This window comes from Nothoprocta perdicaria, unplaced genomic scaffold (assembly GCF_003342845.1).
Source record: "Nothoprocta perdicaria isolate Ctin4 unplaced genomic scaffold, notPer1 scaffold_105, whole genome shotgun sequence".
Taxonomy (NCBI): domain Eukaryota; kingdom Metazoa; phylum Chordata; class Aves; order Tinamiformes; family Tinamidae; genus Nothoprocta; species Nothoprocta perdicaria.
In genome coordinates this window covers 1650663-1665896 of record NW_020454150.1, presented here as the reverse complement: position 1 = coordinate 1665896, position 15234 = coordinate 1650663, and the positions used below count along the sequence as shown (strand labels likewise).

General features: G+C 42.8%; 1 protein-coding gene across 1 annotated transcript in view; it reads right to left on the bottom strand.

Moving 5' to 3' along the window:
* Positions 1-2397: 2397 nt before the first annotated feature.
* The window catches only part of AP3M1 (adaptor related protein complex 3 subunit mu 1), a 14590-nt gene continuing 1753 nt past the window's right edge, over positions 2398-15234 (bottom strand). The window contains exons 2-9 of the mRNA XM_026044203.1: positions 10242-10517; positions 9459-9630; positions 8271-8408; positions 6281-6366; positions 5761-5894; positions 4926-5133; positions 3354-3498; positions 2398-2566 (exon numbers count right to left, since the gene is read on the bottom strand). Of these exons, the coding sequence (XP_025899988.1) occupies positions 2466-2566; positions 3354-3498; positions 4926-5133; positions 5761-5894; positions 6281-6366; positions 8271-8408; positions 9459-9630; positions 10242-10514 (1257 nt within the window). The 5' untranslated portion in view covers positions 10515-10517 and the 3' untranslated portion in view covers positions 2398-2465. The remainder of the gene's footprint in view (positions 2567-3353; positions 3499-4925; positions 5134-5760; positions 5895-6280; positions 6367-8270; positions 8409-9458; positions 9631-10241; positions 10518-15234) is intronic.

The window sequence follows — 15234 nt, the reverse complement described above, 5'->3', positions numbered from 1 at the left end:
GAATGTCAGTTGAGAATGTTTTGTTTTACCACTATAAGACTTCATTTATAAACCAAAATGTATTATATAGTCTAATGTTTTCAACCTTTTTCTTTGGTCTGTTAAAACAATAAAAATGCCTTTGTACAAATGTTAGCTTGTGATTGTTAACAACGGGGAAAAAGAGGACTAAACAACCTGGGTTTTTGCTTTTGAACCAGTAAAATTAGCAATAATTTACTAGAAGCTGTGGAGTAGTGGCAGGAGCCAGCATGTGCTTGGGCAAGGTGCAGGTCTTGCACAAGGAAAACAATTTCCCTGAGGAAAACTGTCTCTGGGCTCAGGGTGCCTTTCCTAGGGGGTAGGTGTAGTTGGTTGGCCATGAGCTGGTAGTGCCGAATGTGGATCAGTCCTTCCAGAGCCAGGAGCTCAGCATCCTCTCCCTGATGGGAAACGGCCTGTTCTGAGACTCGGTAATGCAGGAAAATGCAATCTTGAAGGAAAGTGTTAAAACCAGCCTTTTGGGATACTATGTTATGATCCATTTCAGAAACAGTATTAATTCAATGGACATACTAGAGCGTTTCCGGGCTGCTAATGTAGACAGCAGCTCTAGATACTTTGGATTTAAGCTTAGGATCAATTACATCTTAGGTCAAGACTCTTAGTAAAATTGGCTTAAGTGAAGGATCCTATTGACTGTAACATAGAGTGAAATGATAAATGAGCAAGGAACAGACAGACGATTCCCCAAATGGAAAATGGTAGACTGGAAGCTTTGTACCTGTTAATTCACAAGAAATGTGTATCTGGATAATATAAGGCTTTCTTACAAACATTGGTCTGTAAAAGCACTGTTTTATCCACAAAACCCAGCTGTTGGTTTAGAAACTTGGAAGGTCTGTGGGCTCCTTACCCAGGGGGGTCCTGCTGAAGCTGGAGGCAGACAAGGTGCTCACGGCTTGGCTTACTGGCCGCAATGCTCAGGTAGGTGCCCTCTTCTTTTTTCTTAAGCTTGTAATCAGTTTTGCTTACAAGTTTGAAATTTGGGCTGTTGAATGAGTTGAGTTCATGCACTGATCTAGTCGGTAAGTCCTGCCTTATCAATTTGGAACTGAACTAGGTTAAGGAAATGACCCTACTCTTAGGTCTGAACCATGTTGATCTCAGCCTACCATGCAGCTACCGAACCTGGCAGGTATGGAGGGGCATGTGTTAATTGACAGGGATAGGCAGCTTATGCTGATGTTGAAGCAAACCTTTGTCAGCTTTCATGATCACTGTGAGGACTTCACTGTGCATATTGTGACTGTTGGATTGTTACCTATTTAGATAAAATAAAACAATAAACAGAAGACAGTTTCTCTACTATGCTCCTAAATATACTCCTTACACTTTAAATACTCACCTAGTGATAATTTTCAGTGATGGAATAGCAAATAATCATCGTTCAGTTGTGGACCAAGACATCTTTGGCACACAAGAGCATTACAAATAGTTTTACCATACTGACAACTTCACAAGAGGAGATGCATTTGCAGTAGAGTTCCCTTTATTTCATTACATTAAAGCACACAACCATTAAATACACTTGACACTTCTACTGTGCTATCTAAAAGCTATGCTCCAATGTACACATGGCACAAATCTGGTGGCATCCACTTCAAACCAGTGGATCATCTGAATCAAAGCTCAGGCTTCACATAAAAAATAGATCTTACTCTCTGCAACTGTATTCTTAAAAAATGATGAGGATGGTGATGGGATTGAATGGAAAGCAAGTGGACTTCTGAAGCAACAACCACCCCCAATTTAATGCAGAATGTAATGTTTATCAGGTCATTTGCAGATGGTACAAATGAAAGCAGATTAAGGCAAATGCTTCTTAAGAAAGGCGGTTTCTTGTAAACAACAAGGAAAATATTTGTTTTCCTCCTCCATCAGAAGCTCTTTCTCAGGAGTGACATTTGCTATGTCCAAGGCTCCTTGGGGAGCCCTAACCATCACTCTGCTGTTCTGTTTCTGAAGGGATTACATGATGTTTTAGGGAATACCAACTTGCAGCTGGCCAAGAGAAGAGCTGAGGCTTCTCTGCAGGCTGCAGCAGCAAAATGTGCTGCCCCAGACTCTCCCAATAGCCTGGCTGGCCTCTGTAATGTGCTTGGCCTCTGGGCTTTGGTATCTGATTTGGCAGTGTAGTGTTTGTGACATTCAGTGGATTACCTATATCTAACTATTCACCAGCACAACGATTCAGTAAAAAAAGGAGTGAAGGTGTATTAGAAAAAAAGGTACCTTATTTTAAAGCCATATTAAGAAAAAATAAGCTAGGTTTTCATTTTAGGACCTGCTGTGCACAAATGCTTTGATCTCAAACTAATCAATTTCTATTGATTGGCACCTACTTAATAGCAACATAAGTCACTAAGCAGTCATTTATGTTGTTTTTCTTTAAGAGGAATTTCCACTTGAAGTAGAGAATCTTCTTATGTTCTGACTTGGAATTTTCCTGCTTTTGTAATATATTTGACACCTTTAAAAGGCTTGTACTTTTCTCCATACATGTCCAGACGATTTACTTTTAATCCTGGAAAACAGAAGTAAGAGTACAAAGATAAAGGCAGAACACTAAAAATCTTGTGAAGCTGCTGAAGTCATTTTCATGCAAGTCATTTTCTTCCAGAATGTTAAAAGCAGTTAAGAAGCCACGGGGACAGTTCTTGTCACTCAGTCCTAGTTGGCAGCCTGGGAAGCTGGGGAACAACAACTCCTATCTGTTCTACCCCATGAGTGAACATCCTCCTTCCCAGGCAAGAAACGTTGAGCAAATGATTTCCCCTTCCTCAGCCTGTGCCCAGGACACCCTTGCTTCTACTAACAGGAAGGAAGCAAAGCAGAAATCTTAAAATTTCCTTCACATTTAAAAGTATAACTTCAAGGACCAACAGTCCCTCTGTTCCTGAGGGAAATAGCAGCAGCTCCTAATTGTCTCACAGATTCAGATTGACTCCTGCTTTCTCATATGTCTAAAAGTTTTGGCATCCTGCCATTTGGTCTAGGACATCCATCCAAATGGAGTCTTTGCTGTATGGGCTATACTCTGTTATGGCCTTAATTGTGCAAAGTCTAATTTGGCTGCAGACTGCTCCTGCAATTTAAGTGTTTCCTCACTAAGACYTTGAGTTTGCTTTAAGCTCACTTTTGGACTTATTCTATAGGCTTCCTGCTGATTTCATGTACAGCTAATTCTGAAGATGAAAAACTAAATAGTTAAAAAAAGGTGAAACAATTAACAAAAGATCAAAGACAGGCTCTATTTCCAATTGTTATTTTGTTTGCTCCACCAGCCTCAATCTCACTTAATTCCCACTCACCTGAAATTGCAAGCTGTTGTATCTTAAACTGGATGTTTAAGCTTGGATTCTCCTCTGGCTTGGGGGCTCCAGACTGCAGGTTCACTATCCCCTTCAGATTGGGTAGCTTCTGAGGAGTAATTTTGCCCACGTCCCATGTTAAGACCTTGTTAGGAAAGAGAAAAGCAGCAACAGCCCTTTAGGAAACCCTCTCTGAGGGCAGGTTCAGAAGCAGCCTGGGTTGGCAGGCTGGGCACAGCAAGCAGCCCAGCAGCCCTAGGAAGGGTTGTTGTGGAGGCAAGCGCGCATGGCTGGGGCTCCTGCAGGACTGACTGGGGCTCATTCTTTTAGAAACAGCAGCCCTTGACGTGCCCACAAGAGCGTGACATCAACAGAAAAGAAAAAAAAAGACCCTCCTGGTAAGTGCAGAAAACCCGCCACTTTCCCCATTTGAAGCAAGGTCTCGCAGTTACTGTCAAACTATGTGGTAAGTACAAAGCAGTAGAGCAAGAGGAGTGGGATTTCTGTAGAGCCAAGTGAGAGGCAGCACACGCAGGGGGAGCCTGATGAATGCACCCAGCTCCAGCGAGCTGCTCGAGTACATAGCGCTTTGCAGTTTGGTTTCTAAGCTGAACAAGTCAAGCATCATTTCAGAGTTTGCAGAGCTATTTTAGAGCAGGGCTTTGTCACAGATCAGGGCTTATTACAGATCAGTTTAAGAGGAAAAACAGAAAACTAAGTTCTGACAAAAGGGACAGAACTGCAGGTAGGCAGAGAATTGCTTCCAGGGGATACTAGGAACGCAAAAATCCACCTACAGTGATCCCAAGACCTGGGAGGGGCAAGGAGAAAAGCAAAATTTCTTTCTGTCAGTTATGACAGTCTTGAAGGTAGTTATTAAAGAAAGACTGGATTCTCTTGCTTTTAAAACCAAGTATAAGTCAGAAAGCTTTCACCTCCACTTCACATCAAGTGCTGAGAAATTCCAAGCGCAGCAGAAAGCTCAGAACAGGGTGTTAAGAGCCAGCAGAACAGCTCAGCTCAGGCTGCATTCCAGCAAAATGGTTCCTTGGGACTAAAAAGCTTCAGGAGCTCTGGGAAACGTAGGTTTCAAACCACAATAGAGTGGGGTTTTTTTTTTTCATTTTTTTCCTATATGGCAAATCTTTTTTTCCTTTAAGCTGATCTTTTGCAAAAGACCTGCATCTCCCATCTCCTGTTTTTCTGACTCTCTATTTTGAGGTCTGCTGCATTTTCTGTACTTCTTTAAAGTGCATAGATTGCAGTAGGCACTACAGAAGAAAGCATCAGCAACATACTGCAGCATCTGCTAAAGGAAAAAAAAATGGGAGTGAAGGTGCAGGAAAAGAGATGGAGACAGGAGCGGATTGCAGACTGACAATAATGAGAAATCACATYTAGGTCTTAAGACTCAAAAAGGTGAACTTGAAAAAGCAAGTTTGAAAATTCAAGAGCATGCTGAAGGAATCCTTTGTGCTATGGCTAGTACAGTGTTTCAGTGTTCTGCAATATGTACAACTTGCTCTACTGTAGTCTTGATGATATTTAAACCAATAAAACTACAATACTTACTTTAGTAACTGGGTCAAACGTATAGGTGCCTTGCGTAGAAGTGAGGTTCATGTTGAGCACTGCCTTTGGCATGTGAACTGTCATGACTACTCCTTCTACTGTTTTTCCCATGTTCTGTTTTGGTCCAATGGTAACATCAAATCTTCCCGAAGAGCTGTTCTCCTTAAAGCTGATCATGTGTTTCACGTACACGGGAATTGCCACCAAGCTAAAGGAGAAACAAGACAGTCAGTATGTGCATCAGGGCTATTCCTCTATGGGYGGGAGTGGGAAGCTCTTAACTGATAAATTAATGCTTCTCTTGCAGGCATATGTTAGAGCCAACTTCTTTCATTCAAGAAGTGATATTCATCTTTGTTCAAGTGATTTTTACTAGTGGGGATTCACAAAAAAAACCCCAACCTTTCCTAATCTTTTTACTTACAGTTTGTATTTTTTAAAGAAGTCTTCTCAAAACAGCCATCAGTCAAGTGAGACTTGGCAAATATTTGTGGTTTAGTTTTTGTTGTTGTTGTTTTTATGAAGTTAGGATCTTCTAAGGATACTCCATCACAAAGATCTACGAGCAGTATTAATTACCAGGAGTGAACAGCCCTATATTATTATCACATGTGATTTATGTCACTGAAGAGTGATTATTTAGTATTAGCAGCTCTGCTAAAAAACTGTTTTCTTATTCTATAATAAGATGGAATATCAGCTTAGACAAAAAGAGAGCACAAGGATTTTGGCAGTGATGCAAATTCCCCTTGTAACAAGGGGAAATCTGCAGTTAGCCACATGGAAAGTATTAAATGGTGCTATTCAAGAACCAGTACTTCTAACCCCAACATACTTCTGTGAGCTGACACGGTAGGAGATCAGTCTGAAATTCCCATCTGGCGGGATAAATGAAAGGACTCTCTCAGACTCCCAGCGCTTGAACCGAATGCACGGATGGAAGCTGACATCATCCAGCAGCCTTGGGTTCTGTAAGAAGGGGCAAAGGGCTAAGTGGAAACTTGCAGCCTGGCAGCAGCCTGAACGAGGCTACTGAAATTTACTCATTTCTTTACTCATTTCTTATTTTTTATATGCTTAAATATTTTTCCTGACTATTATTGAGATACGTTACTCAGATAGACGTTCAGTAACGTCTTACGTGGTACCAAAATTTGTATTTTTTTGTGAACAGATAAAAGTCTGATCAAGTAGTAACTTTTACAGTTGAAGGCAAAGCTTGATATGTTATTTCTTATATGTGTAATATATGAAGCTGCTGTTGCTTTGCTTTACAGTTGTTTAAATCTGATCATTAAGCAGAACAAACCTGCAGAACAAACAATTAAACCTGCCAAATACACTGCTAAACTTACCATGAAAGAAAGAGAAAGATCTGGCATTCCTGAGAGCTTAATGCATGAGTCAATAACACCTTGGATTTCTGCAAAGACGGTGGAACCTGCAGGGAGGACAGGAAAAAAAAAAAAAAAAAAAAAAAAAAAAAAAAAAAAAAGAAAAAGATTAAGGGTGTAAGAAATGTAGTGAGGTGCAGCTGGAGGGCACATGGGCCATGTGCACAGGACACAGCAACACGTCAAGCACAGCCAGAAAAGGCCATTCCAGTTACCTGGGCCCTAAGCTGCTTACTAAAACACATGAGTTAGAGCAAACAGTTCATCTCCTATCAGCAAATTCTACTTGTGCAAGCTGTTACCCAAGGTTTGTACTGTATGTGCTTGAACTGGTTCCCAGCAATGAGCAGATAAGAAGTTCAGGGCATGCAAGCTCTTAGTTTCCCTCTCTTTCACCCCTGTCCTGTGCTTCCACAAAGCAGTCAGTTATGCAGGGGGGTCAGGGTGCTGAAACACATCAAACAGGCAACATCAACACGCAGGAAGTCTGAGCTCCAGCTCGGGATCTTGTTATCCTTGCTTTCCAGAGTTGAAGTGTGGCTTATTTTATAGTAGGATTAAATATGCGCCTGGATGTTGAAAGGACGTTTCCTTAAATCCCTGATAAGGGCAGAAAGGCACAAGCAGGACTCTGGACTAATTAGCCCTACAAGCAAAGGTTGTTAGAAATYAAGTAGAAACTACTGCTGACCCAGTTAGAGGGAGAGAGAAACTGTGGGTTAATACCTCCCTGGAAAAGAAGTGATCCTGTTTCACGTGAATGCATATAGCCATATGCCCATGAAACCAGATACCATCTATTCTAGGGAAGCAATCTTATCTACTGCTCTGTCCTAATGAAGGTTAGGAAAGAAGATTTCTTGCACTGTAAGTCCCAGAGGAATAACAGGAGAAAATAGCAGTTACRATTACAGCACTGGGTCCTCAGTAGAGGTAAATAATCTCAGTGGTCTCATGCTTTAATTAGGATTAAAATAAATATAGAAATAAGCACAGGGACTGGACATGCACACTGCTCTCAGAAGCAGTAYGGAGCTAGGGGCCTAAGGCAGCTTTGCCTAAGTCCTGATGGGAGATCCCTTCTGCTTGTAGCATTACAACAGGGAGAGCAAGAGTTGCACCACGGTCGCTTAATGATCAGTGCCCCAGTGTGTGTTAAATTAGTGTATGGAGACCAAAAAAAAAAAAATTTGGCTATTGTTACTAATAGCAGCATTAAATTAAGAAATCAGAGATTTAATCCCCTCTCTGTCTCCACAAACTGTTATCAACCAGTGAGCCTTGCTAATGAACAGAGCAGAAGGATCTTGTCTACAGCCCAACAGTTTTCTTTTTGGATCAGCTTTTTTCCAACTCTTGGAACTGGTGACATTTACACMTAAGTTAGCAGATTCCTCTTCACAGCTAAATTTCTTATTAGAAATTTTTTATTTGACAACATCATTTTTTCTAAGTTAYTCATAAGAAAGAGTATTGTTATGGTTTGTAACATCTGACTCAAGTTTATATACAAGGAAAACAATACCATCTGGCTCTTTGTAGCAAGTTTTTGCTTGCTATGAGAAGATAGCTAATGACTGCTTTTGTAGGGCTCCCCATAACACTTGGAGGAACAAGGGAGATAATTTTGTCATCACATTTAAAGCTTTAGATTTTTTCCCTTCTACTTGTCTCTCTCAAGAGATAACCAATATACAAAGTGTCTAAGTACAGAATACTTCTTGTACAGCATGTTCATTAAGCCTAGTGCATGTTGCTATTATAAAATGAATAAAAAAATATCTGGGCATGTTATTTTAAATGGGCAGTGTATTTCCATTTAAGATATGGAGATATGTATATAGAACATACATATAAACATGGAGAAGTGGCTGCACTGCATTCTCCCTAATGATCAGTGGTAAATATAAAAATGTGCAACAAACAAATATGAGTCCATATATCATCTTACCTGATTTGTCTATAATTGCATCAATTTCTTCAATGACATCAAAATAGGCTTCGTTATTGGTGTATTTTACCCCTGCTCTGCGCCAAGGAATGTTGGACAGCTGCCCAGTGGGAAGTGTGTCACCCACATTACTACTGCCTTAAGAAGGTGAAAAGAAACTCATAGAATCAGTAAGTAATTAACAAGAGGAGAATTCCAGATATCACAGTTACGAATTAAAAGAAGATTTTGACCCTCAGAACTGAAAACTAAAATCTCCAACACTAAAATATTAAGTTATTGGATTAATTTCAAGTACGTGTCGGGACATTTTTGCACAACACAAGGCTAAAGTCAGCAAAAGATTTTTGAATGCGAGAGGATGGAGGACTAGATTCTCAGGAGGATTCAAATGCTGCAGTTTAAGACTTCAGAGCTCCTTGTGAGTGCATTTGAGCCGGCTGCCCTTACCTGTGAGGTATAATAGGCCTCYCTACCACCACCCTTGCACAACTGTGTTGCAGTGCTCTCCTGAGCACGCCGCTGTGCAGCCCTGCAGGCCACCACGAGCCGTGGCTGACACTGGGTGCACGGGGCCTCTCCTCTCGACCTGCCATGGGGCTCCCATCCACTCGTCAGACGTGCGGATCCCACCAGCTCAGCTGACACACGTGGCGCTGTCACCCCGTTGGTGACAGCCTCAAACCTGCCCTGGACGCGATGGATGCTGAGGGTGACAGGGAGCGTGTGGGGGCAGGCTGAGGAAAGGCTACTTGCTTCTCCTCAAACTATTTGTTCCCAGCCACCAAAGATTGATTGGCCAATTATTAGGTATCTGTTCCTTATCTTTACACAATAACTTTGTATAGCATGTGTAACCTTCTCCAGCGCCCCAGCGTTATTCAGGACCTGGCATCCCAAAGCACCTGTCTCCGGTATGTGCTGCCTGGGCCACGTCCTGCTCTTCCTGAGAGACTTYGGCAGCTGTGGCTGGACCAGACATTACCCCTGAGGATATCAAAGGGGCCTGGCCTAAACTGCAAATACAGAGTAAGCCGCCTTCGCTCAGCAATTAATTATGGGAAGTGGAAGGACAGGGGCCTGAACTTGCAAGTTCAGAGCAATACGGTATTGATTTTCAGTCAAAAACCATCACAGTGCTGGGTTTTTAAGCAACAAAACACTTCTGAATATTACGTAAGTTCATACCTGTGATGGAGTTGACAACGGAGCGCAAAATTGTGGGAGGCTTAATCAGCTCCTTCAGTATGTTGGATTCCGTTGCCAGTGGAAAGCCATTGTCCAACATTTCTTCTAGCAGCTCGTACACAATAACTACATTGTCCTTAATTGCGGTCTCAGAGCACTCGCCAAAGTAATCCTAAACAAATCACAGATTACAAAGGGGAGGATTCTTATTCCTGTTAAAATGCCTTACAATTTTTTTTAATGCTTACAGAAAGCCTCTAGTATACCATGGGATTTTAGTGACAAAAATGACTAGCTACTTCTATAGCCTGATTGCACTATATGYTAATGTTGTATTTACCATGTAATTAGAAACATGGACAGTGTGAATAGTGAAATGAATGCAATATGGTTTACTCTGGATTTGTGTCCCAGGGTTTTCCCACTTAGGGAACATTAAGACATGCTCAGTCAGAGACTGCTGTGAAAAATGAAAAATATCTTTTGAGAAAGCCCAACCTCTTCTGAGGATCTTTTATTTGGAGTATCTGCCAATGTTTACAGAAACAAGGGAGCTTTTATAAATTGGACTTGGATTTAGTGCATGTGCACTGGTAACTGTAAATCAAGTGAATACACGAGACAAATCTTCCTTTCCTTTTTACTTCCTAAACCAACACATGACTTAAAAATTGCCAAGGGGAAAGAAGCGACAGGAGGGTTTATTGCCTTTCTTTAAAAGATGTTCGCATAAAAATTCCTTTGGATTTTTTTCGGTCTTAAAATTACTTCATAGTAACGTACCTGGAAAGTATCTGCTACTCGGTGTAGAAATTCGATTACAAAGAGTGGTGGCACTTCTGTCTGTATGACAGACACAAAGAAGATCTTATCCCGATAGATGCTGATGAGGTAGTGATGTGGCGTTGGGATGACAGGAGGCACATTTTCAACATCCACTGCCTTCTCCTGGGCTTCAAAGAAATAATCACACACAGATTGGCTCACAACGCTCTTCCAGTGCTTCTCCAAGAATATATCACCAGAACAGTTTATAAGAAACAGACTGTGGATCATTTTCTGTTGGAAACATATTTGAACAAGTTAAAACAAACAAAAGGATTTGAGGATTGACATTTTTCTTCTCCTAGGTCTCMTTTCTTATAACGGTTACTCTTTAACATTCATTGTGAATGAAGCTAAGAAGATACTGCTTTACTACTGGTTTAAAATAGTGCTTTCTTTATTTAGGGGAACGTTACACTCAAGGTGGATTAAGTYACTAATGTATGTCACAACTTAAGAAGCTGGCACCCTCAATTTCTACTTTCATCCTTATTTAGCACTCAAGAAAGATTCTCTCTGGTCGGCACCCATTTAGACATGTTGTTTGATAACAYGAACAGCTGGATACCTTCTACGTGAAGTTTCCTGCTTTTCATGCAACAGAGGAGTCAGCATTACACTTACACATACACAACTGAATGCTTATGTCCCTTAAAGATAAATATACTCTCTACTGCCCTTTCACACACRGGATACAGACAGGCTCATCTCCACTGTGACCCAAACATGTCTTAGATATCTCTTGTAAAGAGCACAGTCCTTCTTGGTAGACACACAAAAAGCAATAGTCRATACATGGATGGAAAGATCCTACTAAGCCAGCAAAGTATATAAAAGGATTTTAGTTTGGAAACTGTAACTGTCAATCTGCTTAGGAGTGGGAGAGAAAACAAGTCTACAAAGCAGTACTACTGCAAGCTTCATGGATCACATTCATTTCTATATTACTTGGTTAAAAAAAAAAAAAAAGACAAAAAAAAAGACAACTTTTTTACTGCAAGCAGAGCATTCTTATAAAGGAGCTTTGGCACAATTGCTCTAATCTCGTTTCACCAAATGTGTTCTGAGTTTAGCCAGCACTGAACATTAAACCCCTCCAAAATGTCCCAGACAGTCAAACAACAGGGGCACGTATAATCAACCACTGAATGTCAGTATTGTTCTACACCAAGGCAGTCCAAACATATGAAGGTGATCAGCTACAGAGCTCAGAACAGCTCCCTGTACATTTTACCATGGATACAATAGCATAGTTGTTAGCAGAGATAAAGCCCAGTTCCCCATGCAGGCAGCCAGCGCTGCAGGGAGGAGCTGCAATGTGGGCTCTGCTGACTACACTGATAAGACCCCCGTTCAGAGGCACTGATAAGACCCCATCTGGAGGTGGCTCGAGGCACAGTGGCAGCGCGGTATGCGGATGGCTGCACGGGTTAAGCCCTCACGTTTGTTCTGCTCTTGAGGTTCATGGAGTCTCTTCATCAGCATGGCTGCATCTCCTCCTATACGCTTAAATCAGCCATGGCTGAGTACAGTCACCGGTGCCACGACCACACCGAGCTCTCCTGGTAGGAGAAATGACTCTGCTCACACAGCCACCTCTTTTGCCAAAAATCCCACTTATGGTGTTAGACCATGGCTTGACAGACAAAAGGAGGGCCCAGGTGGCCAGAAAGGGCCACTCGACCATGGCCGCTATCTACTCATTTGTGTTGCCRCCCCAGGCAGCCCAGAAACCAGTTGTGAGAATTTGTGCTGCCACATGGCAAACTGGAGCAACCAACTGCTCCAGGAGACCATGCCTAGCAGATTAGAGCTTTGCAAATCCACCCAGCTGCCACCACATCTTCTGACAGACTTTATTTCAATTCCAAGCAGAGCAAGGCCTGCTCCAAGCTGAGCATCTCAGCTCCTCCTGGCTGGCAGCAGAGATGCTCAAGCAGAGGTGCGAGACCCAGTCTGTCAAGTGCAAGGCCAGTGCATTTGATTCATCCCACACAGAATCACAAAAGGGTTGAGGTTGGAAGGGACCAACCAGATGATCTGGAGATCATCTACTCCAACCCCCTGATCAAACAGGGACACCTACAGCATGTGACACACGATCATGTCCAGGTGGGTTTGGAAGATCTCCAGAAAAGGAGACTCCACAACCTCTCCGGGCAGCCTGTTCCAGTGCTCTGTTACCCTCAAAGAAAGAAGTTTCTCCTCATATTCAGATGAACTACTTGTGTTTCAGTTTGTGCCCACTGCCTCTTGTGCCCACTGCCTCTAATCAGCATTTTTTTTCATTATAATTTCTGAAATTGTTTTTGAAGGGAAGTAATCCTTTTGGTATAGGATGAACTTGACTTAAAATAGCATTTAGTATCCATAACTACCTTTCCCACCACCTCCGTGTTTTTGTATCAAGAACTACAGCCTGAATAAGAATTTGTGCAGTATTTCATCTACTGACAGATAAGCTTTCCAAAAATATGTTTGCATGCTGTCTTTGTTCGTTTTCGTTTCAGCATAAATTCTCTAATGGCTGGCAATTGCATATCTATTGCCAGCACAACAATATTAGCTCCAGAATAATCGAACTGAATTAGATGCTGAATAATTGCATTCCATTTGGTTTATGCAAGAACTAAAAGCCTCGCCGTAAAAGCTCAAAATCTAATAGAGCTGCTTAGGAAAAAAATAAAATTAAAATTTGACTGTTACAACTATGTTTTTACATGAAGATGGAACTGCGTCCGCAGCACAAATCACATCAAATCAGTTGACTTAGGACTACTAGGACTATTTAAGAAATTCACTCTCTGGAAATGGTATTGAAAAAAACAGAGAGRGAGAGAGAGGACTAAATTGACTCTGAGAGGGTCAATATCTCATCACATTTCCTGTCAAAGGGATCTGCAGGAACAGATGGATAATGAGGCTCGTATTCCAGCCAAACCAGAGCACCATGAAGGGGCAAGGCAGCAGGGGATTCAGCCACAGGAAACGAAAGCCTTGCTCTGGCAGTTCCTTGGGAAGATATCTTCCATCATGCTGTTCCAATACACTGCTCCAGCAAGCGTGACAGCCTGAAGAGACAGTGACAGCGTTTAACTGTTCTTTTTTCATACACTCTATTTTAAGAGCCATTCCAGGTTCAAGAAAGGACATGCACAGCACCCAAAGTGCCATGCAGTACTGAAATAGCAGAGCAGAGCAGCGGGCATCACTGGAATCCTGCTGCAAAGGACAGCTCTTCCTAAGGTGTGTGTGCTGTGCCACAACTACTTCAAAATCCCGATGGGAAAAGGAAGGTAAATTAATTATTTTTCCCCCTCTCTTCCAGTGCACAAACTGCTTAATTTTGGTGTCCGAAGGAATAAGATTAGACTTCATACTACCAATTATTAAATGACTGTTAAAAAAACATTTAAAAGATCTAATGTGTTCCCTGTGTATTATTACTTAAGTTTTGAATGAAATATGGGAAAGAAGGTGGGTGAAAATAATGGGAGAATAACAGGAAGACTCTCTGCATTTTAAACAGATTTAATCGGGTTTCTTCCTGCCATTACAGCTAYGAAGTACACCTGCCACTTGTCACCTGCTGTTCGTATCTCTCTACCTCCAGGATTTCAACTTCTTCAGAAATACATCTTATCATGAGATTTCAAGATCACCTAAATCAGAACTACTTGCAAGGTGAGTTTTGTTCGCAGGAGTAACTGGGACTCAATTATGACTATGCACAACAGAAAACTTCGTGCAAGGGCACTACTGGAGCACATGGAGGGGTCTTCATATTTACTTTGCCATCTGTGAGGAATTTTCAGGTGAGTGCACAAGGACTGGAGAGAATCCATCTACCCCACTTCGTCAAAACCTAATTTGTTCGAGCTTTGAGTTAGCACACAGCAGGTCACAGACTAACTTCTTGACATTTGGAGTGAAACACCATTTTTTTTTTAATAAACGAGAAGCAGTGTACAATTCAAACCTGCTGGAAACAACCGGCTGAATCATTATCAGCCTTTACCTTTGTAAAACGCTGCTTCCATCATTTTGCCTCCTGTATGAGTAATCTGATTTGCTTGTGCTTTTCCTGCAAAAGAGCTTTTCCTTTCACATACCACAGTCTGCCTGCTATRTGCATGGATTTCCATTATTTGTTATGAATCATGGGGTTTAGTTGTCAATACCATAGATATATTTCATGGCAAATCAGGTCTTTAAACTAGAGCCAGGCTTACTGGGTGCAAACCATCCAGCAGATTGGAAAGATGGCAAGTGCCTGGCGACTGCAAAGTAGATCCCGCTCCTTTCTCCTGGGACTTCTGCTTCAGTYGGCCCTGTTCTAGAACGAACCAGATCCTACGAAATCCGGGTGCGTGAAGGAAAGGGGAAGGGAGTGGAGCAGAGTCATCACCCAAGCTAAAGGAGGAGGCCCCACGGGTTCCCCTGCATCCCCTGCCCGGGACCAGCTGAGATTCCCGTGCGGAGCAGCCCGGCCTGGCCGAGATCTCTGCGTCTCCCACAGCCGCTCTGCGCAGGGCCGCGGCTGCGGGGGCACCAACCCGTTCACGGCTCCGGGGGTGCACAGCAGTCCCATCGGCAGCAGGGCACTSTGCTGCCGCCTTATCCGATGGAACCAGGGACAGCCGTGGAGCGGTGTGGACACAGGAAAGCCACCAAGGCGGCAGATCCGGACCTGGGAACGCGTATGCTACTCGTTCTTAAGGCCAGGCACAACTGATCTGCTAGAGGGTTGCAAACCAGAAGGGTCTSGCTGCGGGCAGAGCTCCTGCCTTCCCGGCGCGCCCGCGGTGCCCGCTTCTCCTGCGGAACCGGAGCTCAGTGGAGCCGCACCGCCGTCTCGGCCGGGCGTGTAAACGGAGCGCGAGAGGCGGCAGGACAGAGCTCCCGCCGCGGCCCCGCGGCCGCCCCGGCGGCACCGGGGCGATGGCGGCGG